At 35.5% G+C, this 26,292-nt stretch overlaps 1 protein-coding gene across 3 annotated transcripts in view; it reads left to right on the top strand.

The window, feature by feature from the left end:
• The window catches only part of SLC25A12 (solute carrier family 25 member 12), a 48,165-nt gene that overhangs the window by 11,789 nt on the left and 10,084 nt on the right, over nucleotides 1-26,292 (top strand). For all 3 annotated transcript variants that reach the window (XM_054829300.1, XM_054829301.1, XM_054829302.1), the window contains exons 5-13: nucleotides 7,813-7,952; nucleotides 10,215-10,361; nucleotides 11,401-11,539; nucleotides 12,879-12,972; nucleotides 13,600-13,684; nucleotides 17,621-17,705; nucleotides 18,172-18,330; nucleotides 21,644-21,696; nucleotides 21,886-21,966. In XM_054829300.1, coding sequence (XP_054685275.1) covers nucleotides 7,813-7,952; nucleotides 10,215-10,361; nucleotides 11,401-11,539; nucleotides 12,879-12,972; nucleotides 13,600-13,684; nucleotides 17,621-17,705; nucleotides 18,172-18,330; nucleotides 21,644-21,696; nucleotides 21,886-21,966 — 983 coding nt within the window. The remainder of the gene's footprint in view (nucleotides 1-7,812; nucleotides 7,953-10,214; nucleotides 10,362-11,400; nucleotides 11,540-12,878; nucleotides 12,973-13,599; nucleotides 13,685-17,620; nucleotides 17,706-18,171; nucleotides 18,331-21,643; nucleotides 21,697-21,885; nucleotides 21,967-26,292) is intronic.

The raw sequence follows: 26,292 nt of genomic DNA, 5'->3' as shown, positions 1-26,292 counted from the left end.
TTCAAAAAAGTAATTAGGATAGATCGTAATAATGGTTCTTCACCATTGGTGCATAGAAATGCATATTGTGCAGTACTGTACTCATTTCCTAAGAGTTTGCATGAGTAAACCATTTTTTTTTTCTTTCAAGTGATACAAGCTTAAGAAATACACAGAAACAAAATATATTTTGCTTTGTCTTCTTGAATCAAGATTTTTCATGTTCCTGAAGTAGTTAATACAATGCTGTTTTGTTCGGTGTCGTCTTAAGTAAAATTCTATGTCATGGGCTTTGAACTCCTTCAACAATGAGGGATTTTTAAAGTGTATTCTGGATCTCCCCATATCTTTGAAGAATTGTCATTAGATACACTAACAGCACAATATAGAAATTAAGGAGGTCTAATCGTTTAAATTCCTAATTTAACTTTCCTTTTCTTGAGGAGCAAATCTTACTTTAACTTTATGAGTGTAACTTCCAACTAGATCGTATATTTGAAAAATTAGGAAGAAAATGTGGACTTTAGTTTTGTTACTTTTTTTCCTAATCACATAAATAGTAATTCGATAAAATTCTTTAGGCTAACTATACTGCTTTATGATGTTGGTAACTGTTATTAACATTGCAGTTTATGAAGGACTAGATTTTTTTTTAAACTTCATATGTTTCTGAAAATTAGATAAATCAATGCTAAGAATTTTAATAAAATGGAATGAGAATTAAATGTTATTTCTACCCAAAAGAATAAAACTCTCAATAAAGAAAATACAAACTATGCTTGGATTTGTAACCACTTGCTGTTTGTACTATTTCATTCTTATGAAAATTGTTGCAACTTGTTGAAAAAAAAAATGCAAAGGTCTTTTTATGGAAACACACTGCTTGACTTATGATGTCTGTTAAATTACATCGTTAACTGATGGGTCAAATACTAAGCAATTTGGATACACAACATCTTGAAAAGAAAATACTTTAGAACTTAAGTAAAGGTGAAGTCAGTAAATGTAGTCATTAGGAAGTAGACAAACCACTACAATCAGTGTGACCATGTTAATGATGGTATATTTCATAATCTCACAAAATGGGGATATGCACTTTGTAGCTCTCATGAACATACTTGAAATAGCTGGTTCCATAAATGAACACAAAGTAATTTCAGATTGTGTACAAATTCCTCAGTCAGATCAAGGATTGTTATTTTTATGAGTACATCATTATATTAAAGGCTAAAAGAACAACACAAATGAGGAACTGTGAAACAGAAAATTGCACAAATTTTTCCATATCTTTCTTGCTGAATTTTTTTTTATAAGGCTGATAAATCTTGAATAGGAAACTCTTTATTATTCTTTAGAAACTATTTGGTAGAAATACTTGTCAGTTATGCTATGCTAATTAATGTCTTTGTGCAATATCATATGTTCATTGGGACTGTTGAAACAGGAAGCCTTCTGTCACTTTAATATAATCTACTTTTTTACTGCTTTGGAACATTTTTCCAAGAGTTTTGGACATCCAGAAATCCTGTATGAGTGACTACCATAAATGTGCAGATAGTACGCTGCAATTATTTGTATAGTAGGTCCATTGCAAGAACATGAAATTGGACCTACTTTGTATGAGCAAACTGTACAGCATGCTCAGTACTCTCTGTTTCAATTGCACTGGACTTGCTGTCAGCTTGGTGAATAAAAAGCAATAAAATGGCTATTTTTAATAACCCATTGATACAAGTGACAGTATAGCATAGCTTAAATGACTTTTTCATCATGGAGAAACAGAAAAAAAGCATTTCTTCTCCTGATCAAATGCTTGTACATCTTCATAAATGATTCCTAGGTGAATATTTGATGGGAAATGCGTTGCTGATGAGCCCTTACAATATTGCTTTAACTATCAGATATTTAAAAGGTAACAGCTAAAACTGATAAAGTGATGATTTTTTTTTTTTCCCCATGCATTGTCTTTCTTGTTATGGGTTGCTATCTGTAGCCAGGAAAGACTGACAACCACTTTCCTTTTTTGATCATGGGATGTAATTAACTAAAGCTACTTAACATAAGTGAAATATTTAAAAGGACTCCATAAAATTAATGCTCTTGTACCAAGGAAACTTCTTTTTATTGCTATTCTGCACAGGTCTTTTAACCTGAATTCAGGTTAAAGCAAACCTGAATGTTAAATCTGCTCAAGCTATTTGGTTTGCTTCAGTGTTGAAGTAGATAATCCTGACTGGTTAAAAGGTGAAGTCTGTGACTATCACTGAAACTTCTCTCAAAAATAGGTGGTCTAACTGGAAGTAAAAGGATTCTTTGTAATTTATCCCTTTGGCAAACCATACGGTGATCTGGACTGTATCACTTTTAATTGGCATGTACAATTTCAAGGCTTTTTCCAGCTGTTCTTCCTTGTAGAGTCACCACAAAGAAAGCCATTCTCTGATAATCAAACTGGGGAATTTCAGAGGCACTTTTTTAGTTAAATACCCATGCTGGTATGGATAGAAAGACAGAGCTAAAATAATGAGATTTTGAAACAGTTTTAGTGCCTTCATGTTCGTGATTCTTCTGTATTCAGAATTTTTACATTATTTTGGAGATAATTGGAAAATATTTATGGAACTGAACATAAGGCTTTTAAAAACATCCTGCAGCTCAAAATCTAATTAAAAATATTTTACAGAGTATAATGGCCTCTTCTTTAAAGGCACTGGGGGGAGCAAGGGGTTTGGAAGGATCCAATCCTAGTAATGCAACTATGTGGAAATGACCATGATAGTGATGAACTGAAATAGTAAACATCAATGTAATAGTTTTGGAAGTTGGATATACAGTGATACTGAAATCTCATCCATCTATTTTCTTAAATTTTGATCTGGGAGAGAAAGCTCAGATTTCCCTTAATCAGGACAGAGAGCTTGAGAACACTGGAAGAAGGTGAGTGAGAAGAACAAGAGAAAGGAGTGGAATATATGTTGTTACAGTTCTTTGCTTTTGAGTATTTATTATTTTTCAAGAAAAACAGATCACCGCTAGTACTCACTCCTCCCTCATTTCCGAAAGAGCATTTGGATTGAAAATTTCGATTTAATCTTAAGAGTTCTGCTTTATAAAATATTGTTTGCAACCATAAAGGCTAGAAACCTTTTAAAATGTAAACAGAAAAAAAATCTTATAATCTCATGGCTACAGATCTGAGGATATAAGAAAAACACCCTGTTTTTATCAAGTGTACTGTAAACTAGAACTGCTATTTTTCTTGGCTGCCTGGTAGCCATACGTTAGTTGCGTGTTTTCAATATGTCTTTTGCTTACTGCATATAGATAATGTAGGAAACATCACTGTATGTTATGAGTTTCTTTTGTCCTCATGTGTTTTGTTTGTTCCTTTTCTGTTGTATGATTATTTCAGGTTTAAACCACAGTTTTAAACACTTATGAACAGGGCAAGATGGGAGCCCCTAATTTTTTTATAATAATAATAATATAGTATAAGGTTAAAGCCATAGTTCAGCAAGAGGGAACAGAAAAGGAGAACTCCACATTAAAATTATATATATTGGCAATTTGTTGTTATGGCTGTCACTAATCTTAAACAGAATTACTAATCCTTTTAAAATAAGAGTAGAAATACAATGTAACTATTTCTAGATTAGCTTTCTCACTTTTCCTGCCACTTGTCATTTCGCTTTCATGTCAAAGTAGTTATTGTATTATTTACATTTGGATCACTCTTAATATACTTCTGTTGCATAAGGTGCTACAAAAAAAGTCTTTTTGCCTTTAACTGATTTTTTTTTATTTTATGCTTGAAAGTGAAAATATGTAAAATTTGCTGTTAGCAGAAATAGTGAAAAATAGCAACATAGAATATGTTAAAATGCATATGTACATTAAGGCTGAAATATGTACAAATGGGTCTGTAGATGACTTCAGTAGACAGATTTAAAAAAAACCAAAACAAAACTATTAAACAACAAACCTTTAGCATACTTATGCTAGTATTTAAAACTATCACATTTAGGTTTTTGTGTCTCTAACAAGCACAATTGATGTTCCATCACTGGTAATAGGGAACAGCAAACTCTGCTAACAGGCTGATGGCACTGGAATTGAGTGGGGTTTCCACCCTGCTTCTTGGGAAAGCTGATAAGTCAAAATAATAGGTACTACCTCAAGGGTTACTTGGGGTACTGAACTCATCCCCACCATGGGCCATCAACAAGACATCATAGTGTTTGTAACTTAAAGTATTCCTTCTCCTGCGAAATTCAGTATTGCCTAAAAACTTTGGGGTTTTTATATCGTTTTTCTGAGCCCGATAGGTAACAGTGTTTGATGGAGGCTGAGCCAGTCATGTGTATGCTGCCTGCAGATAGCTGCTCCAGGCATCTATAATTTGCTTAAAATGATTGGGTGGGGAAATTCTGAAGCAATCTTGAGAGAATGCATGTCGCCTTGGAGGTAATGTACTAGTGCACTAGAGTAGTAGGTTTATTGTTCCTGGGGCTGATGGTAAGTTGAGTATGTCATCAGGCTGCTGACTTGTATGCCTATCTGAGAAGAAAATGTATTGCTATAAACCTGGAAAGAAAGTTATCAGCTCAGTAGGAAAGAATTCTACTGCAGAAAGGTGAGCAGAGAGTAGGAGAAGACATTAGTAAATGAGCAACATGTATTGACAGGGACAATGAATGCATTCTGTAAAATGTCATACTAAAATGAAAGGGTTTAAAAATAATTCGCTGTTTGCCCCCTGCAGAATAGCTCTGTTGGAAATTTGAAGTACTTGTAGTTTATCTTAATTTAGAAGCATTACTGGGTTTTGACTGAGGGAGATAAAAAAAAAAAAAAAAGACAAACCCCACCAGCATCTCTACCTTTATGTTACCTGTTTTCTTTGTTGTCAGTGCTTTGCTTCTGCTGTGAAAAAATAAATTAAAAATAAGACATTTGATCACAATTCAAAGTGGTGAAAGTGTTGGTGATGGTCACATTATGTATAATTTCTGAAATGTGATTGTCTGTTTGCTGCTTCTCATCACGTGAGGTGTTAGTTGTGGTGATGGCTATTTCCTTTAATATAAAAGAATAGCCAACAAAATTGGATTAAAAAGGTACTCTTGATATATTGTGAGGAAAGCATCTCTACTCTTGGGTAGAAGTAGTAAATTTTAGTGCTTATCTAGAGATGTTTGAGAATCCCAAATGGCTTTGGAAAATTGTACTCAAAAAGTTTCAATGGCTTTAACTGTGTCAGTTATTCGCAATAGGTACATGGTTTTGCCTCCGTACCCCAAATGTTTAATAAATGAAGCCAACATGGAATTAATTAAGCATTAGATACAATAGCATATCCTTAAACCCAGACTACTGTAATACATGCAGTATACATTACTGATGGTGAGTGATTGCCTGTGGAAGAAAAATTAATAAGGCACCTCAGTTTTCAGAGAAGCAACAGGCTAATCTGGATATTGTTTTTTAAAGCTAGTTAGCCACTACTGGGATTCTTCAGGTGCCAAGACGCTCAACTGTTGAATATAAATTTATTAATTTATTTACCACTATTATTTTTATGTGCTGAAGAATCTTGACTTGTGGTGTGTTGATGACTAGTTGTAGATGTTTTTAAGAAGGAAAAATCAATAGTTTAGGGAACCGATTCTTGATTGTTTAAGTGTACAATTAAATGCGTGAATGAGACTTATGTAAAGACCAGGGGCTTAAGTCTCATTAAAAATAATTGGAAGATCAGTCTATATGAGCATGTATGAATAATTTCTTAAAAGAAAAAAGTGAGACTTTTTAAAGCTTTCTCTAAGTTTAAAAGAAGCAATCATTGGAAGCAATGGAAAACACAATTTACATTTTTCTGGCTGCTTCAGCATGTTCTTTCCTAAGTTTTCATTAGGAGAACTCAGTGTGTATTAGAAGTCCATTTTACAGATGTATAAGTAGTCACTGGTTGGCACCCTGTTTGTACATTAGTAGCCAAGTCAATAGATCCAATTAAGCAGGCCTGTCTTTTGTTCCTAGTTCAGTGCCATTTTGCAGGCTCAATAGTGAGCTGCACTGATCTGTGTTTGCTGTACACGAATACTCTAGGTAGCTTGTTCAGAAGCTGCCGTAAACCAGTGGTAGGTGGGGGATTTAAATTTACCTCTCCTGGTTCCTTGATCTCTAGCAATGATGAATAAATCTACTACAGACAAATCTTTCGATGGAAGTATGGCAAAATAAAATAGTTCAGCACTATGTATTGGGTGCTTTATCTCTCATTTTCTTAACCCTCACCTTGCACATTGATAACGGTGGATAGATATGAGTAGACAGTTACGGTAGTCAGGGTAGTTTTTTACGTTCTTGTTTACCCAAACAACTCGTTTAGCCTACCTTGGAGTGGAAACTATGGTTTAAATTGCATTTTTTTTTACCATAATCTCTGTTTGACCTTTAAGTAAGGGTTAAATTACGGTTAAATCACTTCCTAGCTATAATCTGCCCTTTGAATATGTAATCTCAAACTAACTGTGAAGCAGGTGATCTAGCCAAGGAATCCTACTTTGTATGTCCCTGTTCTGAGACGATTTGTTCTGAACATTCCCCTTCCTATCCTCACTGAAAGGATAAAGCCGTGTAGTGATTTGCCTAGATTTGATCCAGAACTAGTAGAATGCCTATAGAATTGAAAGAACGAATGAAGTAGTCCTCTAGCATAGTGAAAGCAATACATTTACTGCAAGTAGATAGCTCTTGATGGAGTTATCAAATGGCATTAAGTTGTTTTCATTGCATTTTGTCATTTAGCAGAACTGTTTACTCTAAACATAGAAAAGAAGACGTGTGTTTTCAGCTAAAATATTTTGTACTTTGTTTTAAATTTAAGCTATATGCCACATTTTATTTTGGTTGTTAGCAGGTTCTAGAATAGTTGCTAAAACACATCAATTCAGGTACTTTGAGGTAGATTTTGAAAAGTGTTCCTGTGGTATGGATAGTTGTCCAGTTATACTGGTTATGTGGTCGGATAATCTGCGCAAAACCCAGGCTTGTTTTGCAGCATGGCAATGCTGTGTATGAATAATGCATGCTTTTTTTTCACATGAGGTTTTTGACTGAATTCATATAATAAGTTTGGCATTGGGATTTCAGTGTACAGTACAGAGAATTCCATATTCTGAAATGACAGTTTTTTTCTTTACTTCATTTAAAAGAGGACATCTCTATCTTCACTTATCTTAAAACATTTTAATAACTGAGACTACCAATTATGTTTTATAGGATTTGATTTTTGTGCTAAGGCCTTATCAAAAGCTTTTAATAAGGTGCTTTCTGCTGAGTTAATGATATGTTTTAGATGGCATTTCTTATACCTATCTTCAATAGACATATTCAGACAGTGTGATTGTAATAATCAAGTTTCAATCAAACCATACTTAGTATGACAAATATTGCGTGAGATTGTAATGCAGGTATTCGTGCTCTTGATAAAGGGCTTAATTTGACTCCTAGCAGAGACGGAGAACCACTATTGATTTTTATATCAGAATGCAAAATAGCTCTTATTTGTCATGTATGAGGGAAATTGCTTCTTAATTAAAACTAAATAAAACACTCACTCCAAGGTTTTATGCAGTAATAGAGAAAGTATCATGTTGTGTTGCAAATGTGTTCTTATACAGGTCTATAAAGGTTCGGTTAGCAATTATTCTTAACAAACTAAAACACTTCTTAAAGCTGCTTAGAACATTATTTGTTTGTATCCTTCCTGGAATGTTTGTAGACTTACTGTATCCCAAAGCTCACTTGTTGTTTTTCCCTCCCCCAAAGCAAATGTCAAAGAAATATTTGAACAAACTCTTATTCATCTTCAAATCCCCTTCAACTGGGACTGTGAGTTCATTCGACTGCATTTTGGACATAACAGGAAGAAGCATCTTAACTATTCAGAGTTCACTCAGTTTCTTCAGGTCAGTTATTAACCTTCTTCCAAAGTAGAACTGAAATTCATTTTCACTTCTTATAATACACTAATACCGTTATAATTTTTGAGCTTATTCTGGTAGTGATAATCACTGACTGATACTAATTCTGATAGTTATGATGAACTGTTATTTCTCCATACCAGTTCTATTAGCAGTGTGTACTCATTGTGCTTTAACTATACTATCCTATGAAAGAATGCGACTAAATATACTGTTAATGAAATGAACCATTTTACTGATTGTTGTTAAACTAGATTGAGGGTCCACTTTTTCTGTCATAGGAATTTAATAGCAAAACTAACCTCTACCAGGGAAAGATTGCATCCTTAATATAACCAATTATTACTAACTGTGTAACCTCCCATATAAAGGTTTTAGCTTCCTTAACATTTCTTTTGGTTTTATAAATGTTATCCTAATACTTACCCTTTTTTGCTCTCACTGGTGTGTGTGCTACCACACATATATTGGGAGTTTGGTCTTAAATGCAGCCAACTTTGCAGGAGGCAAATCTGCTTTCCTGAGATGTTGCTGAAAGACCCTCTAGGGATTAGGCTTTAAAGGAGCTCGCTCCTAGAACTGGACTTTATGCTAAGCCAAAAAGTTACGGTAAAATCATATTATGAATTGAACATGATACTAGAAGGAAGTAGAGGAAGACATCAGTTATAAGGGCTGTAGGAAGAGGAAAGTAGGAGAAATGTACGTTATAACTCGTGAGAAAGGAGTTTGCAGAATTATAGGTCATTGCACTGAGTTCCATAAATTAACATGCAGTGATTGCGTCATGATATTACTTACAGTTTTCTGTCTAGGAGACATGAATAAAAAAAAAGACTATGTACTTCCAGAGTTGGCCTTTGGTACTAAATAGTTTTGGATATGCAGTCTTAAAAGTACGGAGTGACAGATGTGCTTTTGTAGAATCTGTAATTATTGTCAAGGTAAGAATAGATCTAGAGCAGATTCCAGAAAAACATGTCCAACTAGACAGGATCTGAAGTCTATATTGTAAATTGAGATAGTGGAGTTCGGCACAGTCTTTCAAGGCTGCAGCGTAAGTTGATGTTACTTTCAAGGAATAAACTGTGTCCTGCATTTGACACTATGTATTTTAAGTGATCCCAGGCACAAATGTGGAAAAAACACAGATTGCTAGTGAGAAGAATATTTTTGTTATGAACCCAGAGCAAAGTGATAAATACCTGTTCTGTTTTTATGTTTATTGTTCCAAGATATTGTCATGTAAGATACAGTAACCTCTTACTGTCATCATATAATAAAAACCCTTAGTAGGGAAGGGTTGTATGGGCTGCAGTAATGGATATTGTTGCCTCTCCTTTTAGATCAGGTTGGTTTTCTCATTTGGTTTAACAGCATCTTGTGGGGTTTGGGACTTGGATCAGAGCAGGCTTGTTGCACCTTGATCTAGAAAACCTTGATCTTGAGGTTATAAGACTTGAGAAATTACTGTAGAGGTGATATAAGCTAGATAGTTTGCCCTCTTCTTATTGTCTGTCAGAACATGGTTATTATTTTAGCTGCTTCTAGAGATCTGAATGACAGCTGAATGTGCTTTATTGTTTGCTTGAATAGAAGGAAACAACTTTTTCTGGACATAGAATTTACAACCATCATTATTATTTTGAGGTTAGGTTACTGCAGTGTGCTTTATATGAAGGTTTTTACAGATTGTATAGGAGTTTTAAATTGCCTGAAATGAGTGACCATTTCTGACATTATGGGAGGTAGCTGTTGGGGGCAATCTAAATCTATATTATATAATTTTCACTGTCCTCCTGTTTATTTTCAAGTGCTTTTCAATGAGTTGGTTTATAATAGCCCAGTCATATTTCATCTTGGATGTGTAAGAGATCGGCTCACTTTGAGTCCTTAAGATCAATATCAGAAGTTTCTCTAGCAGTTAAGTATTTAATAAAGGAACAGATAGCAGACCGAACATGGGTATGTGAAGTTTCTTTCTCAAATCATTTAGTGAAAGTGCATATTTTCTTACAGTTGAATTGAGGCTTTTCTTTGACAGAGGAATGAATCTATGGATAAAACCACTATGCAGACTTCTTGTTTTAGTTGAGCTGGCCTTTAAGTTTAAACTTCAGTTGTGCTGTGGTCTACATGCACAGACGTATTGAGGCATGCTGTAGGAATATTAAATTAGTGAGAGTTCTGTGAACAGTGAGTTACAGAATTTGCTTCTAATCTGCTATTTCTGAATATTCATTCTAGGAGCTGCAGTCAGAACATGCAAGACAAGCCTTTGCATTGAAGGACAAAAATAAAAGTGGTATGATAACTGGGCTGGACTTCAATGACATCATGGTTACTCTTCGCTCACATATGCTAACTCCATTTGTGGAAGAAAATTTAGTTTCGGTAAGTGTAAAGAAAAGTGCCTTGAATTCAGAGTTTAATAGCTGTAAAATTGTATGTTACTGCTTCTCTCCCACTTTGTCTTCTACCTGTTTATCACTGCCTTGGTGCTAGAGATTATCACCTTCATAATAGAGTGGGCACGGTGAAACATGGCAGCACTCCTTGGCTGCAGTAGTGGGAAAGCTTGGCAGTCTGGTTTACATGCTTAAAGTGCCGTTGGAAACAGTGTGTTAATCTACTATACTTTCCTCTAAAGCAATGCAAACTGTACTTGACACAGAAAGAACATTCATTTAGGACAAAAGCGTCTGATTTTTGTATTTGAGTATATGACAGATCTCCAAAGGTGGAGACTACTTACAGTTCTGTCCTTTTATATACTCTTCTTTTCTTTTTCAGATCAGAATTTGGAAAATCAGTATATAGATTCTAGAGGTAGAATGGTTACAGCCATGATAGTCTGGCAAGATCTGTAGGTAAAGTAAATGACATAAAAGTTATGAACTAAAAGTATATATACTATACAAAAGTATGTAAGAATGAAAGTTACATAAAATATAAAGTAATAACTTTTATCTTACTATTTTACCTATAAATCTTGCCTTGCCTAACCAATAAGACATACTGTCTTCTGTAAAATTTATAGTATCCACTAACTTTAGACTTTGAAATAAGTGGTCACTGCTGTACGTGATGCAAGAAGTCAGTTAGTGCCTTTATCTAAAGTAGCATTTATATGTATTTCTCTATTAGAAAAATACTCAGTGACACATTTAGTGTGTGTATCAGATAAATTGAATAATAATCTACTTAGATGATTATTTCCTGATCATTTCCTAATGTTAATTTTTTACCAAAAAATACTATCCTGTCTAATAATTCTTCCCTCATGTTTCTATTAAAAATATCTTAAAATTGCAGGAATAGAAAGATATCTGTAATTCCTTCCTTATTTGCACAAAGGTATGTTTCTATAATTTGTAATAAGATGTTGTAGAAGGGCTTAAGGCACTTAACTGCATTCATTTAATTTTTAAAGGTAGCTGGTGGGACTGTTTCACATCAGGTCAGCTTCTCCTATTTCAATGCATTTAATGGCCTTTTGAATAACATGGATCTTGTTAGGAAGATATACAGCAACATAGCAGGTACAAGAAAAGATGTTGAAGTCACAAAAGGTAAAGTATATTTCCTACATTTTATTAATTTTTTAGTTCTGTCCAATTTGTAATCTGGTGTTGCATATGGGTTAAAGCAAGTCAGAAGCTGCAGTAGTATGCAAGCTTAGGGCTACTGTGAAAATGTTTAAAGGATGATTTTCATCCTCACAGGTTAGTAATGATTTTCAGCTAGCTCATTAAGGAGAAGAATTGAGATTCTGGCAGGAGCCCTGTTGACCTTATTAATTTGAACGGATAACTGCAAGTCAGTATATTATTGAGGATTTTACCACTCCTTGAAAGAGATGCATGGCTGCTTAGAGATAGAAAGTTCCTAGGGAATGTGATAGAATGGGTTAAGTTTGAAAATCCATCATCAGTTATCTCCATGTTGGTTTAGCTCTAATTACTTTATCCATGATTAAATCTTTTTTAGAAAAATGGCAATAATTTATAACTTCTTAGTGCTTACTTGTCTGAGTGGTTTCATATATCATTTATGTCTGTTGGGACGTAGCTAATCCCTGTGCATATGAAAATTTGCCATATTTCAGTCTTGCCACAGTTGTGAGTGGATTGCTTTTGTAGTCATTTTATGACAGATTTTATCACTGATTTTTTTACCTGTATGGATGGGATCAGCCAAGCCTATGTGTGATTAAAAACCATGCCAAGTTCCATTGTTTTTCTTCTTTGTTTGGCTTATGTTCATATGCTCTCCATACTTTTGCTTGTAACGGAAAGCATAAAATGCCTGTCCTCATCCTCCAAATTGTGGTAACAAATTGCCTAGCAGTGTTTTTTGGTGCAGATGCATGAATACATCTTGCTTGGATTTGTGTTGTGGAAAAAAGCTACTGTGTTTTCACTGCTCAGACTTCTTTGCTGTAGCTTGCTAGTTATGCCATGTAATTTGGCTAGATAAATACCTAAGCTTGGGGTCATTCAGAGCTAGCAGAGAAAGAAATGTGGGCATGATGGCAATAGATGAGTCAGTTGCCCTTAATGCTGTGAATAATGGACCATTATTCTGTTCTGTTGTGTTTTGCAGAACTTCAAAACCAAGAATCACAAATCGTGGGTGTGGTTTTATTAAGCTTGCTAATATGAGATTTTTTTGTTGACTTGGATGAATTCTTACTGTAAATCAGACTCATGGAGTCAGACTTGCTCTGTGTTGAAAAGACCTGTTTCAAGATAGATGTTCTTCTAAAGATATCTTTTCCCTTTGCATTGTGGATTTTGCTTCTCGGTGATAGATTGCATTTTTATGGTATTAAAGTTATTTGTGAGCATTTAAAAAGGAAATTTGACAAATAACACAATTGCTTTATTTCTCTTTCCCTTTTAAATCCAGAGGAATTTACTCACTCTGCAATACGATTTGGACAAGTTACACCACTGGAAATAGATATTCTCTACCAACTTGCAGATTTATACAGTGTTACTGGGTAACAATAATTTTATCATTTTACAATCATTATTTTGCTGTTTTCTGTGTGAACACTGCTCATTTTCATCTTAATTTTAAAAAGTTGTGTGTTCCATTGTATTTCGTTACAGTAATTTATTCAATGTCAACTGTCATTGGTGTATGCATGGGTTTTGTAAGTGAATTGTGTACATCAAACACAATTATTAATTATTCTATTATAGGTATACATATAAAATACAAAATACATTACAGTAGTCCCAAAAGGCTGCAATACACTGGTATTATTAACTTGAAGTATTGACGATGTTTTGCATGGGTCTTTAATGCATGTGAAATCTTAGGTAGGAATACCTATAAATAGTTTAACTTGTGTATTATATCCTTTATTACTAATAATCAAGAACTTGCTAATAATCCCAGCTCCCTTTTTCTCCACTTGTGAGCTACAAGAAGAGAATGCCCTTTTAACTCCAAGGATTCTTTATTGCAGTGTAGCAGACTTCTTAGACGTGCATTCAAATATGACAGGTGGTTTTTTTTTTTAACTCAGGATGTATTCTGTGGGGTGTGGCCAGGAACACTGTATTGAATGAGTTTGATGTTTTAGCTAACAGTAATTTGCTTTTCTCTGTCTTGTGTAAAGGCGCTTAACTTTGGCAGATATCGAGAGAATAGCACCGCTGGCTGAAGGTGCATTACCTTACAACTTGGCAGAACTCCAGAGGCAGGTAGGTAGAAGTGATATACACAATAAAATTGTTGAAGTTAAGTGAATGTTTACATGTAGTCGCATATGAAAAATAAGAATAATACACTTTAAACAGATTCCTAACAAGTGAAATGTGCTGTATTGCTAGGATAGAAATGGGGCAGACTATTGAGTATGTGCCTAAAGAAGATATTAGATGTCATATTGAAGGATGGCTGTAGATATGAGCATGTATAGACACTTGGATTCCTTACTGTGAATACATATGTTCACTCCTGAAAAAGCCTTGACTAAGTAATTTAACTGTGGAATTATGAAATTATTTTTAGGTGGTAAATTCTCCAATTCTCTCTCTTTCAGTCTGTGTTAAAAGCTTATGGGGTGTCTATCAAGACATCCAAGGCCTCTGATTCCCAAGTGGCCATAGCCTGGCTTGGGCTGCGTTCTGCTCCCAGTTGCCCACTCTGTGCTTGGCACGCAGACAGCTGAGCTTTTTACAAATCAGCTGCTGAATGGCTACCTCTTGCAGCTCAGCATTTATGGCAATCTGACACTGGTGATGAGTTGCGTTAAAACGCTGGTTCTGAATTGCAGTGATTCAACAAGTGATTCCCAAGTAGCTATCTGGGCTGTTGGAGCAGGAGGACATGCAGCTGGCAGCAATAACTTTGTCAGCCATTCCAAGCCACACTGTCTCCCATAAAGTGAAATTCAGATTCTCTATTCTGGTGATGCCAGTGACAGATAGCGCTGGTGCAGGGTGGTCTGAGATAAAGTGGCAGTGTAGTGACAGAATCACCTGTGGCTTGTTCACCATGTGAATGTCCTTTATTTGCCAGTAGATGAGGGGTCTCAGGAGTCTGTCTGAACATGAAAGCTCGCGTTTCTAAAGTCTTATTTCTCAGCTCACTTTTTATGCCTATTGCAAAGAGGTTCCTTTAAGCAATTATATCCACTACAGAATCTAGGTTATGTATTGGTGACAGGAAAATCTTGAATTAGTTCAACTGCTATGGTTGAAAAATTGTCCTATATGGAATATAGCAAGTCTTCCATATGCAGGACTTTGAGTGTATTTTGGTTACTGTTACTATGGGTGGATTTGATAATTCAGTTCTCTTTCAAACAAATTGGTCTGAAACTTGGTGTCTGGTCTCTTCTTAATGTTACTGATCTGTTGCCCTTAGGTGATTAGATATATCTGAACCAATGAAATAAGTGTCCAAAACCTGCTTGGTGGTAACAGCCTTCCTATGGATTCCTCAAGACAAGAATGATGGAATGGATTGATGCAGAAATGTGTATACAATGTATATCCAGACTAATGAGAAATATTTTTAATGAAGTTTTGTAATTACATTCCAAACTGCCAACTTTGGTTTTAATTGGTGTCTTTGTGGCACTTACCTTTCTGAGCAGACAAAATACTAACTTGTTTTGGTTTACACTTCAGAATTACCTTTGTAGCTCAGCACTGTTATAAAACAGGCTCATTGGTTAAAGTTTCACTCACCACTAGAACAGAATATACTCTTTTCACACTCTTGGAGTAATACATTGTATTTTCATCCTATTCTACATTCTGTGTTAAGAGAGCACATCAGAAAGCAAAGTAATTTTGTTTTCTTTGTTTTGTAAGGAACAGTCTTTTACTAGACCTTATCCTAAGCTGTCTTTATATTACCTTATTTAACTGTATTGCTAAATTGAAAGATATCTCTTTCTGGACGAGAGAATATCATTCCAGTCAGGTCCAGCTGTCTCTGGAAAATAAAAACAAGTCTGTAATCACTTTTATGAGATTTTAAAATTCCTGCTTAAAGGAACATCTAAATTTTTACATGAACTCACTCAATCTTTGTAGATTTGGTGGAAATGGAAATTAGCCTGCTTTCAACCATGTTTACTTTATTGTCAATTCTTTCATTGTGTAAGATTTTCTTAAAGCCTAGCAGCTGAAAATCCTATGAGTATGACAGCTACAGCAATTTTCTGTTTATAAATATTCATGATTTGAAAGCTATAGCATTAATTACATTCATTTACATATCCATCTGAACACACAAGTAAACTGCAAACTTTGTGGACAGTTATTTAATAATATAAAAGTGCCATTTCCTTCACAAAGAGTTTGATTTTTAACATCCAGTGACATATTCATTAAAATTAATGTCTGAATGTAATGATTTGATTTTGATGAGAACTCTGTGGAACTTAGGAGAAAAAGAATAACCTTAAAACAACTAAAAGGAAGCAGGTGTGCCAAACTAGGAGAAAATTTTTCTGGAATGAAGAACCAGTCCTGTCTCTAAGCCTTTTGGGTAGTATTATTGCATGTGTCTTTTATTTACATGAATCAAAAGACAGATATCTGTATTTTAGAATTTATTTTTGTGGTTATTTTCGTTTTATTGTGATGATTTTTTATTTTTTTTAGATCAGAAAAATATAGTGTTTTGAGACTACTGAGGACATTATTCAGATTTATTGCTTCTCTTTGCTTGTAAAGGCAATATGTTTGATTTATACTTTTTTTGATGCTGGTCCACATGTGCAGTTTGTAATTTTGGTGCTGTCCAGAAGTCCTCTGTTCTTTGTTAAGCTATATTGTTGGGGTAGGAAAATGTCTTGTGGAAGGAAATGGTGGTAGCTGTATCTTTCTCTTCTGTGGAAAAAATGTATAAAATATAGTTAATGTTCTTTTACAGGTAAGGATCCCATCTTAATCTCCTAGGCTTTTGTCCTGCATTGTGTACATAGAGTTTAACATTATGCAACAAACGCAGGTTTTTGCACATCCTATGTGATACCAGTCCAAACAGAGTAGCTTACACTGAGGTACACACTGTTTTTCTGTGGATATTCCACTTTCCAGAGCTTCAGTAAGCTGAATGTAACTTAGTTAAGTAGCCTTGGTGAGTTAGCTGTGAAATGTGCATGTGATAATCTTTGTGGTGAATTCATAATGTGCATCAGAGCAAAGCCTCCTGAGGCAGTCTGAGGTCTGTATACGTTCCAGTTGTGCTGTCAGGAGCACATCTGCTAACAATACAGGGTGCTTTTAACAAAAACAAGTTTGTGTTTGGGAGATAGGCTTTAGTATCTGCTTTAATACGGAATTTAACAGGTAATATCTTGGCCACTTATATAACCCAGACAAGTTATACTGCATAATATAAATTTTTCTCTAATCTTTTTTATGTTTGGAAGAAAACTTGTCCCATCTTGCATACTTTATAGTGCAAGTTTGTGAACACTTACATCTTGTTTACCAGTTACCTTGTTTCTAATAACCATATAATAATATGATTATGAGTCTCTGCAAATATTTTCTGTGCAGACTTGTATTTATTTAAAACACTAATACACTTATAGTAGTGTATGTGATTGAAGTGAGTGAGGTCATCATTTTGTCTCTAAATTATCAACTGCCTGAAAAAGACTTGTGGAGAATACTTTGGGGAATAATTGACTTTTTGCTTGTTTTGAAGACATGAAGTGTCATGCTTATGCTATGTATTAATGTATATGTAATCTTTAAATATATCCCATGCTGATAGATGCTGTCTGTGAGATACTGAATTCTTTTTGAGATACTGAATTTTATTTGAGCCAAGAGGGGGTTCCATGCTTTATGAATTCAAAAGCAACAGAATGGAAAGCAGCAAAGTTGATTTGACTTTCTGTCTACTTTATCTTGACCATAGTTGTTTCAGTTATACTAGAAATATGTAAGGAAGAATATTTTCTGAAAGGAGTATTTGAAAAATGTATTTCATTCATTAAGTGTAGTGGAAATTAGATAGTATTTTTTTTTTTTTTTTCCTCCTTAACATAAAGTTATCAATTTTTATTAGATTCTTTCTGGAACATTATAAAAGCCAATTCACAGGTATCTTTGTTCTCCCATGCAGATTTTCAAGCTTTTTTTTTTTCTTTTCTTTTCCTCACACAGCAATCTTTTGGAGAGTTAGGCAGGCCTATCTGGCTCCAGGTAGCTGAGTCAGCTTACAGGTTCACTTTGGGCTCAATTGCTGGAGGTGAGTAATACTTCTGTTTTCTGTTTTCAAGCTTGGGTTAGTTTAACACTGTCTTGCCAGACTGCTTGATCTTATGTAAGGTGCATTTCTTGGTTATACATGTGAAGAACTGGAGGGTGGAACTGCTTTTGGTTGTGCCATTCTCTTTCTTTCCTTATTGCTTCTGTTCTAGTATCCCACTACAGTCCTCTGAAACTCTACTCCAGTAACAAATTTCCTTACTGGTAATTCAGATTGGTTTTCTTTGTTCTATGCACCTTGTTTTATGTAAGAGTGTAATCCAGTCTGCTTGAGACTTTTTTTCTAGACTTTCAGTATTGACCTTTCTTACTTCCAACATATCACGGATCTAACCAGCTTATATATTCTTTGTGTTTAAATAAATGTTGTAGAAAATCATCATAAGAATTATATACTACACCAAGAATGATGCTGCAGAAATAGTATTCCAAATGCTTTCTTACAGCTGTTGGTGCTACTGCGGTATATCCCATAGACCTGGTGAAAACTCGCATGCAGAATCAGCGCTCCTCTGGTTCAGTCGTAGGAGAGTTGATGTATAAAAACAGCTTTGACTGCTTTAAAAAGGTTTTGCGTTTTGAAGGCTTTTTTGGTCTTTACAGAGGTAAGTGATTAAAAATTACATCAAGTTAGGGATTTTCTGCCTTCCCCCCCCTTTTTGGTTTTTTTTAAATACCTCAACAGCTAGTTTCTTATGGGAGAACCAGGAAACTTGATATCATTGCTTCTGTTTCATAGAGCTGAATATTTATCTTACCTCAAACACTGTTTGTCATAAACAAATGCTGAGAAAAACTGGGCATATTTTTGTTGTTACTGATTTGCTGTTTGCTGCTTAGGTTGGTTGAAGTCCTCAATTTCTGGGATGTAAGTGTTGTGGACATGATCGTTACCTCACAAATTGAGAATTGTAACATTTGGCTGGGGACAAACATCAGGAGCAGATTTGCATCTGAGGAATAAAGATCCATTTTACTGCAAATATTTTTTTGTTAAAAGAGACAAAAGACAGTCATTTTGAAATGTACCTGTTAAACTGGATGCCAGACCTTATGCCTCATACTTTTGCAGGTAGTGGGACTTGTTTTATGATTTTATCCTGTGAATAAGAAATTGCATCCTGCAATGCTGTTGTATTATGTTGCTCTATTTTACTTTAAAATATCAACAGTGGAACTCATAAAAGTTTTAATTTAAAAAAAGAAAAAAAACTCCTCTAAAATACAGGTTAAGAATTCAAAGCAACTTTTTATCAGTTTTATCAGTTAGACTGAAAGCTATCTTATATCTTGTTTTAGCTTAGAAGATTCTGAAAGGGTTTTTATCACATCCATAAGGTGACTTACATGGAAGGTACATGCTAGCCAGTCCTCTGAAATTGATATTTAGTTGTATTCTCTATTTTCAATTGTCATTTCATATAATGTAATGAAGTGCACGATTTTCATAACGATCAGTAAGGTATTTATTAATTGGCACACTTTTTTTTTAGTTGGAGCCAAGTCACTCACTTCTGTCATGGTCACAGCCTTCTTTTCTACTTTGCAATGTGTTCTGTCAATGAAGACACTGGACAGTGTCCTTTAAGGACAGTATCTGAGACATTTTTGGATATGAAAGTCTGTGGATTCTGGCTAAAGAGTTTTTTGTAATCTTGCAGGATTTTGCTATGCAAATGAGTAGAGGGAGGAATATGTCAGTGAAAATGTTAATGAAATAGCTGCAATCTCCGTAAATTACGTCTTACGGGTAAATTGTTTTCCTTTTTTGTTGCTAAATCTTTCACAAAAGCAAATACTCCTTGAGTTACATTTATGAGACTATTTCTACAGTGCTGTTCTACAGTACTGTTTTCTTCCTTTTCCTGCCCCCCCCAACCACATGGTTTTGCACAGCAGATTCTAAAACTGATCATTTTGATATTTTTATTTTTGTTTTCTAACCTTTCTCAAACACTTTGAAGTCAAGGATGATTCCATTGCTGCGTTAAAAGCAATGCTTTACACATGAGAAAAAATGTGCTTGTTTGAAAGAATGTCAGCTTGTTAAACTTCTTAATAGTCTGTTTAATAATTGTCTTTAAGGTTGTTTAGCATAAGAAGTTCAAGTAGTTGTTTTGAAAATGTTACACTTAATGGTCAGCATGTTACACTTAATGGTCAGCATGTTGCTAAGGTCTTGGACTCAATGAATTAGATGGTCTGTGGAAGTATAAACTTCCACAGAAGCTTAACAACAGAAACATTTATGGAGTTGACTGTGGATCTGTTACTGGGTTCTTATATTCCTGAGATGGATTATCCTAATTGTATTGTAATATAACAGTACAGTGTAGTCATTTACCACAGTTTAAAAATTAGATCTAAATGCCTACTGGAAAGTTCATATTTTTGAATAAAAACTTAAAATTTTTGGTCCAGAAAATTATGATACTTTTGAATCCTGGCATCCACATTCAGAACTAATGAAGTATCTTCTGAGGTCCTTCACTAGACCATGCGGGGTCCCAGGTTTTCTCACACACCAAATGTGTGTGTCCAGCAAGTTCAGCTGCATAAATAGAGGAGTGGGGGGATTGTCTTGTAGTGTTTTGTCTGGTAGCTTTGGGTTTTTAAAATGTAGGCACTGCAGAGTTGGATTTTCATCTCATGGTAGATCAGAGATTCAGGCTGGGAGGGCATCATTTCTTTTTGTTATTGCCAACCTTTCTTTGGATTTAATAACTACCTTTCCTCAGCATAGTAAGTCTGTAAGTCGCACAGAAAGTACTGTGTTGGAAGAAAACCCTACACTGCATATATTAACTGCTGCAATTTCTACTTAGGTATGTTTGCTCTGAGCTTCCTTTTAAGGAAGTAGTATAAAAATTCTGCAGGCTGAGTACTTTTGCGAATTTTGAACATTCTTTATGAATTTTTAGCTATTATTCTTTTCACTTAACAGATAGCGGAAAGCTGCATTGATATAATTTTGTTGCTGTTACCTGATATTTGATATAATTAGCATGGGATTTTTTGTAAGTTAACTGGCAAATGCTTTTGACAAATTGATATTCCCGAACCGTGGAATGACATTAGGAAGTGACTACTTCTAATAAAAATAATCTTTTAAATTTTATAATCTATACATATGCCGAAGTGACTGTGGAGAAAATGGATTTAAAAATAACATACTGTTATAATCTTGTATGTTAGAACGTTAAGACTGCCATCTACTGATTTTTTTCCTTAAACCTATTAGTTCCTAGAAAAGTGTATGGTGCTTTAGTCAAATGGCAATTCATTTTGATAGTAGCTATTTTCCAGGAGCAAGGGCCTTTTCAAAATTGGTTTCTGTCCATTAATACCTCTTCTTGGTGAGATAAAAAATACTTAATAGGTTTTAAGGAAGTTTTTTATGCTATCATGTTTGGCTGATCAAGAGAAAATCCTTTATATCCTTAGTTGACTGGTGCCTTCAGAAAACTCAGGTTAGTGAGTCAAGTAGAACTGAGTTGGCAATTTATCAGAGTCATGTGTATATCTCACAATTACTCTCCTATTTTAAAAAGTAATTGCAAGCTTTATGGGAAAATTATATTAAGGGGCTAAAATGTCAAATGAACTCTTACGTAGTAGACTTATCCAAGGTGTATGTTCAGTCCTTGCCCTTTTTTACCTTCTGTACAGCAACAGCATCAGGTTTCAGTTGGTTGTGGAAGGCAGATCTGGTCACCTTTTTCTTACCATTTTCGACAGAAATCAATATAAAATTGGATTGATGTGAATATGCAGTGCTCTAGCAGCATCACATACATAAATGCCATCCACCTCAAAATATATCCCATGTGCAGAAAGGCATTTCTGTAGATGTCTTGTAAAATACTATCTTCTGTATTAGGAGGATAATGTTGCCTTATGATGTCTTTGTTCCTATAGGCTTGTTACCACAGCTGATAGGTGTTGCTCCAGAAAAGGCTATTAAGCTAACTGTACGTATCTTCCCCCCCTCCCCGGCATCCTTTTGTTTGTTAACATACACAGGATTTATTTCCTAAAATGTGTGAAAGATGACTGCTTACAAGCACTCTAATATATATGGTTACAGATGTACTTAGTATATGTTAATAAGGAGGAAAAAATAACTTAAAATTTTGTGTAATGTATTGTATCTTCATTAGGTTAATGACTTTGTCAGAGACAAATTTACTAAGAAGGATGGTTCCATTCCACTGCCTGCAGAGGTCCTTGCTGGAGGCTGTGTAAGTATCTGTCATGTATTCCTAGGAAAAATTGATTCTCAGTCACATGCAGTATAGTTGGAATGACAGTTAATAGGTGTGCTTTGTCGATTTGAACAGAACTGTTCTTTTTTTTTTCCCAGTCACAAGAAGTAAAAAAAAGTACTTTTTCTCTTTGGAAAGCTTTGCATACTTCTGAGTTGAGTTCCCTTGGAATTACGTGCTTGAACAACTTATTTTGGCGCAGTTTCTAATTTTCAGTTTCAGCAGTGGTATTATTCACAAAAAGCTAAAGAGAGGATGGGTGTCTTTCCATACTTTTACTTGGGTTGGCATTCATGGTTAGTTTGGAAAGATACAGGTAGTCCTTGAAAATGGATTATAGTGATCATGTTTGAGTTTCCTTCAGTGGGTTGGTGGTGGGGAGCTAGAACAGTTTAAAAAGTCTCTTTCTTGCTGGAGATTTTAAGAAGGAAAAGAAACACAATCTTCAACTTGCTGTATGTGAAATTTTTCTTTTTGTGGAAAAGTGAAGAAACTGAACAGTGTAGTCTTATCGTTCAGATAACAGGTATGAGTGAATTTTCTCTTTAAATTACTTTGTATAAGATGTCAGATTTTTTTTTTGATAGATTTTTTTGTTTTGTTTTGTTTTGCACATTGGCTAATTTCATTTGTGGGACTCCCCAGCAGTTGTTAACCCTATAAAATGTTTAAGGCTTGAGTTAGGTTTCTTTTGTAGCAGAGAACACTAATAACTTCCAGTTGAGTAGGCTGACAGGCTGGTATAAAACCTCCTCAGCTTACAACAAAACCTGGGGCAGAAAGGTTGTTGACCTCTGCAAACTTTTAATTCAAAGAAGCAGCCCTGAAGGGAGGCTGCTTATAGTTCTGCCTGATTGAATTTGGCAGCCTGGTACATGCTTGAGTCTTCACCTGTCAGTGTACAAAGTTTATTTTCTGAGAAATGTGAGAAAGCAGCTGTGATGTATAGCTAGCAGAAGACTAACCTTTTTCTGGAAAGCTCAGTAACACAGAAAGCACATACGGGTCATTTATAACAGAAGTGAATATAATTCATTAGTGTCTTTCTCTGTGTTGTGCTTAAATTCATAATTAAAATAAAACATCTGATAATCAGTTTTATTATTTTACATCCTTTTGTACTGAAATGTATAATATTAAATTCAATCTACATTAGAGGCTTTTCCACTTCCTGGTAGGTACCCCTTTTTCAAAATAAATTTATTGTCTTAGTGTAGTGAACATGCACAAATTGGGGAAAAATCTGAGTTTCAGATAAGCTTTCAGAAACTTGGATGTTTCTGTGAAGCTGAGCAGATGTATAATCTGTCCAAACACAACCCTTTCTTCTAGCTGACTGTTTTAGCTGATATTCTCATCTCCTTTTTGGAGATAATACTTATCTCGGTCAATCTGGGAGAATTCTAAACAAAGCTGGCTTTTATAGGAGAGGAGTTGGCCACAGTTGAGCAACCTCAGGGATGTTCATTTCTTTGTAGCCTCCTCTGGATCATCTGATACCTTACCAGTTGATCACTTTGTCTGTCTGTATTGCTGCTTAGTTCCATTTTAGTAATTTCACTTCTTCCTAAATACCAGAATCTTTATTAGCAAGCCTGTAAAGTTTATTCTAAAAGTCTGAAACTTCCAGCTGACTTAAAGCAGTAGCAAGTTGATACATTAGTCTTTCTCATCCTCAGTCCTTTTCATCCTCATTGTGACAGCTCTTTTCTCTGTTGACTTACTTGGAAATAATGTTGATCTTCCACCTTCTGGTGTTCATTGTATACTGTTTTTCTACAAAATATTATGAGACATAACCAACAGTTATATCCAAGGAAGTGCCATAAGTAAGCTTAGTCCATTTCTGTGTGCAGGTTCATGCAAGACTTTCTGTTTGGGTGATGCTACCTTTCTTCTTCGTTTTCTCCTTTATTCTATTCCTTCTCTCTCTGTTAGTACAAAATGATGGGTTACTGTGGGACTGTTTGGGTTTTATGTATGCCAAATTATTTTCAGCATCTGAATTTGGGTAGCTTGGTTTTTTGTAGCTTTATTGTTCGACACTTAAATATTTTGCTAATTGTACACTATAAATATAGGCTAAATTCAAAACATGCTTTTCACCTTGTCACAATGTCAGAAGAAACAGCATTATACCTGTATGTAGTTCTCAGCGATGTACTTATTACTATCTCTGACCATCACTTGCCTGTGTTTAGTGTTGAACCTTCGCCTGATTAACATGAATAATGCACTTTTTCATCATTTCTGGTATGGAACTGGTAGTGAATGAACAAGATGAGCAAGCCATATTTTCAGACATTTTATAGTTTCCAGCAGAGGCCTTCCTGACCTTTGACAGCCCACCCTCTTGCAAGCTGTACAAAAGCACATTGTACATGCCACAGTCCTCAACCAGGAACAAAAAAATTTCTTGTGAGGAAGTAGAGGCAGCCTGGGAAAGGCTCCAGCAGACCTAGCAAATTCTCCTCTCTGCATGGCAGTGCCATGTCAAAGCCTATGTATGGAGTTACAGTCTTCTAGGACCCACATGTGAGGACAGGTGAAACCTTTGACATTAAGACAGTGGTGATTCAAGAGAACCTGCACAGGCTGTGTAGCTCTGGAGTGTCTGCAAGAAGGGCTGTACAATCCAGCAAAGGGCCTACCCACGGGCTTGTGCCTCCTCCGGAAATGGTAACTCCAAGAGACTGGGTCTCTTTGGCCAAAATCTTACTTCTCAGGCTCCTATTATTCTCAGCTCCTGTAAGGTTTATGGAATAAACCCCTGTTCCGAGTAAGAGGTAATGTCTCCATTCTCATAGCTGTTAACAAAGACATCCACCCACGCAGTGGCCTGTTTATACGGTCAGTGTTGTCTTTCCTTCCCTACTGCAGGGCAGGGACCTCCCGCAGGCAGCCTATGCCCTGGGCTCCTTGAAACCTACCTGCTAGCCGCTGGGCAATGTAAATGTCATTGGGAAGTGTACGGTCTGCTCTCTCAGAGCCCAAATATTCCCAGCTGCTCCCAAGCTGTAGCTGTATTTGAAATCTGCAGAACAGCTATGTGGGGCAGCTCAGTTACAGCGGTCAGGTCATACCTGTCAGGGAAAGGGCTCTGGTCCCTGATGGGTGAAACTGATATCCCATCTTCCTACCTTCCCGAGAGCATGCTGGTTTGTTAATCATCAACAGCACTATCCACACTTACGCATGTTCAGAGCAAATAATTTCTTTCCCTACTGTTACTGTAATTAATTGAATTACATTTCATTGTAATTCAGTGATTAGCCTGCATTCCTGCTTTTGGAGTTTTCAGCTACCATTAGCTTTGAATTGCAGGGAGCCTGAGTGAGGCTTTGGCAGTGCTTTCCTGTATCCTGACAGCGGCTGGGTAAGCAGAGAGCGCACACCTGATATGAACAGTGCTTCTCAAAGGAACTTACACGCATGACGCATGTGAGTACATCATGAAGGGCAAGGTGCTGCAGGGCAACTGTTCGCCCTCAGTTGGGAAGTGATGTTGAAGTAGACGTCTAATGCTATGTAAATGATTCATAAGTACTCTTACAGTAGACAAAGATGCCCTGATTTTAAGCTGTAGTTACTGTGAGTTCCACAGGAAGAAATGGATTCTTCTCATCAATGCAATGTGCGTGGTGCTTAGCGTTTTGAATGGATGCATCCATTTGCATCACAAAGATGTTTCCGATTTGTGCTGCAGGGAGGAAGAGGATGTGGGGTGCCAGGCAGAAAAAGGGTCTAAGAACCCTTCTTGGAGGTGTAGGCGATGCATCTGTTGATGGTTAGGGGTTGGAGGGGGTGAGTGTGTTTGCACATACATACACCTAGAGATCCAAATTTACCACTGATTTAAAAACTTTTATATATTTAAACATTAAATCTAACATTTAGTCTAAATATTTTGATGTACTTGTAAAAATAATTTTCATACGTATTTATACATATATATACATACACACACACAAACATGTAGATAGGCTTATCGGGCAAATAGGAATGTGTCAAATCCCTCTTTTTGAAAAATAATTTAAAATGTTTTATTTAACAAACACAAAAATAAAGGCTTATAGTTGTCAGACTACTTTTCCTTCAAAATCTTGAAGATACTCTGCTTCTTTTAATATACTTTGAACAGATAAAGTTAGAAGCAGAATTAAATTTTACTGGTTTATCTTGATCTCTGTTGTGGACATTTAAAGTTAGGGAGAAAATTACTGTTTCAAAGAAGAGACAATAAGCTTCTTGTAGGTGCATGAACAATGACAGCTTTGCCTTGAGAAAGAAGTGCAAGTTTTT

Source organism: Grus americana, chromosome 6 (genome assembly GCF_028858705.1).
Source record: "Grus americana isolate bGruAme1 chromosome 6, bGruAme1.mat, whole genome shotgun sequence".
NCBI lineage: Eukaryota > Metazoa > Chordata > Aves > Gruiformes > Gruidae > Grus > Grus americana.
This window is presented reverse-complemented; position numbering and strand designations above follow the sequence as displayed.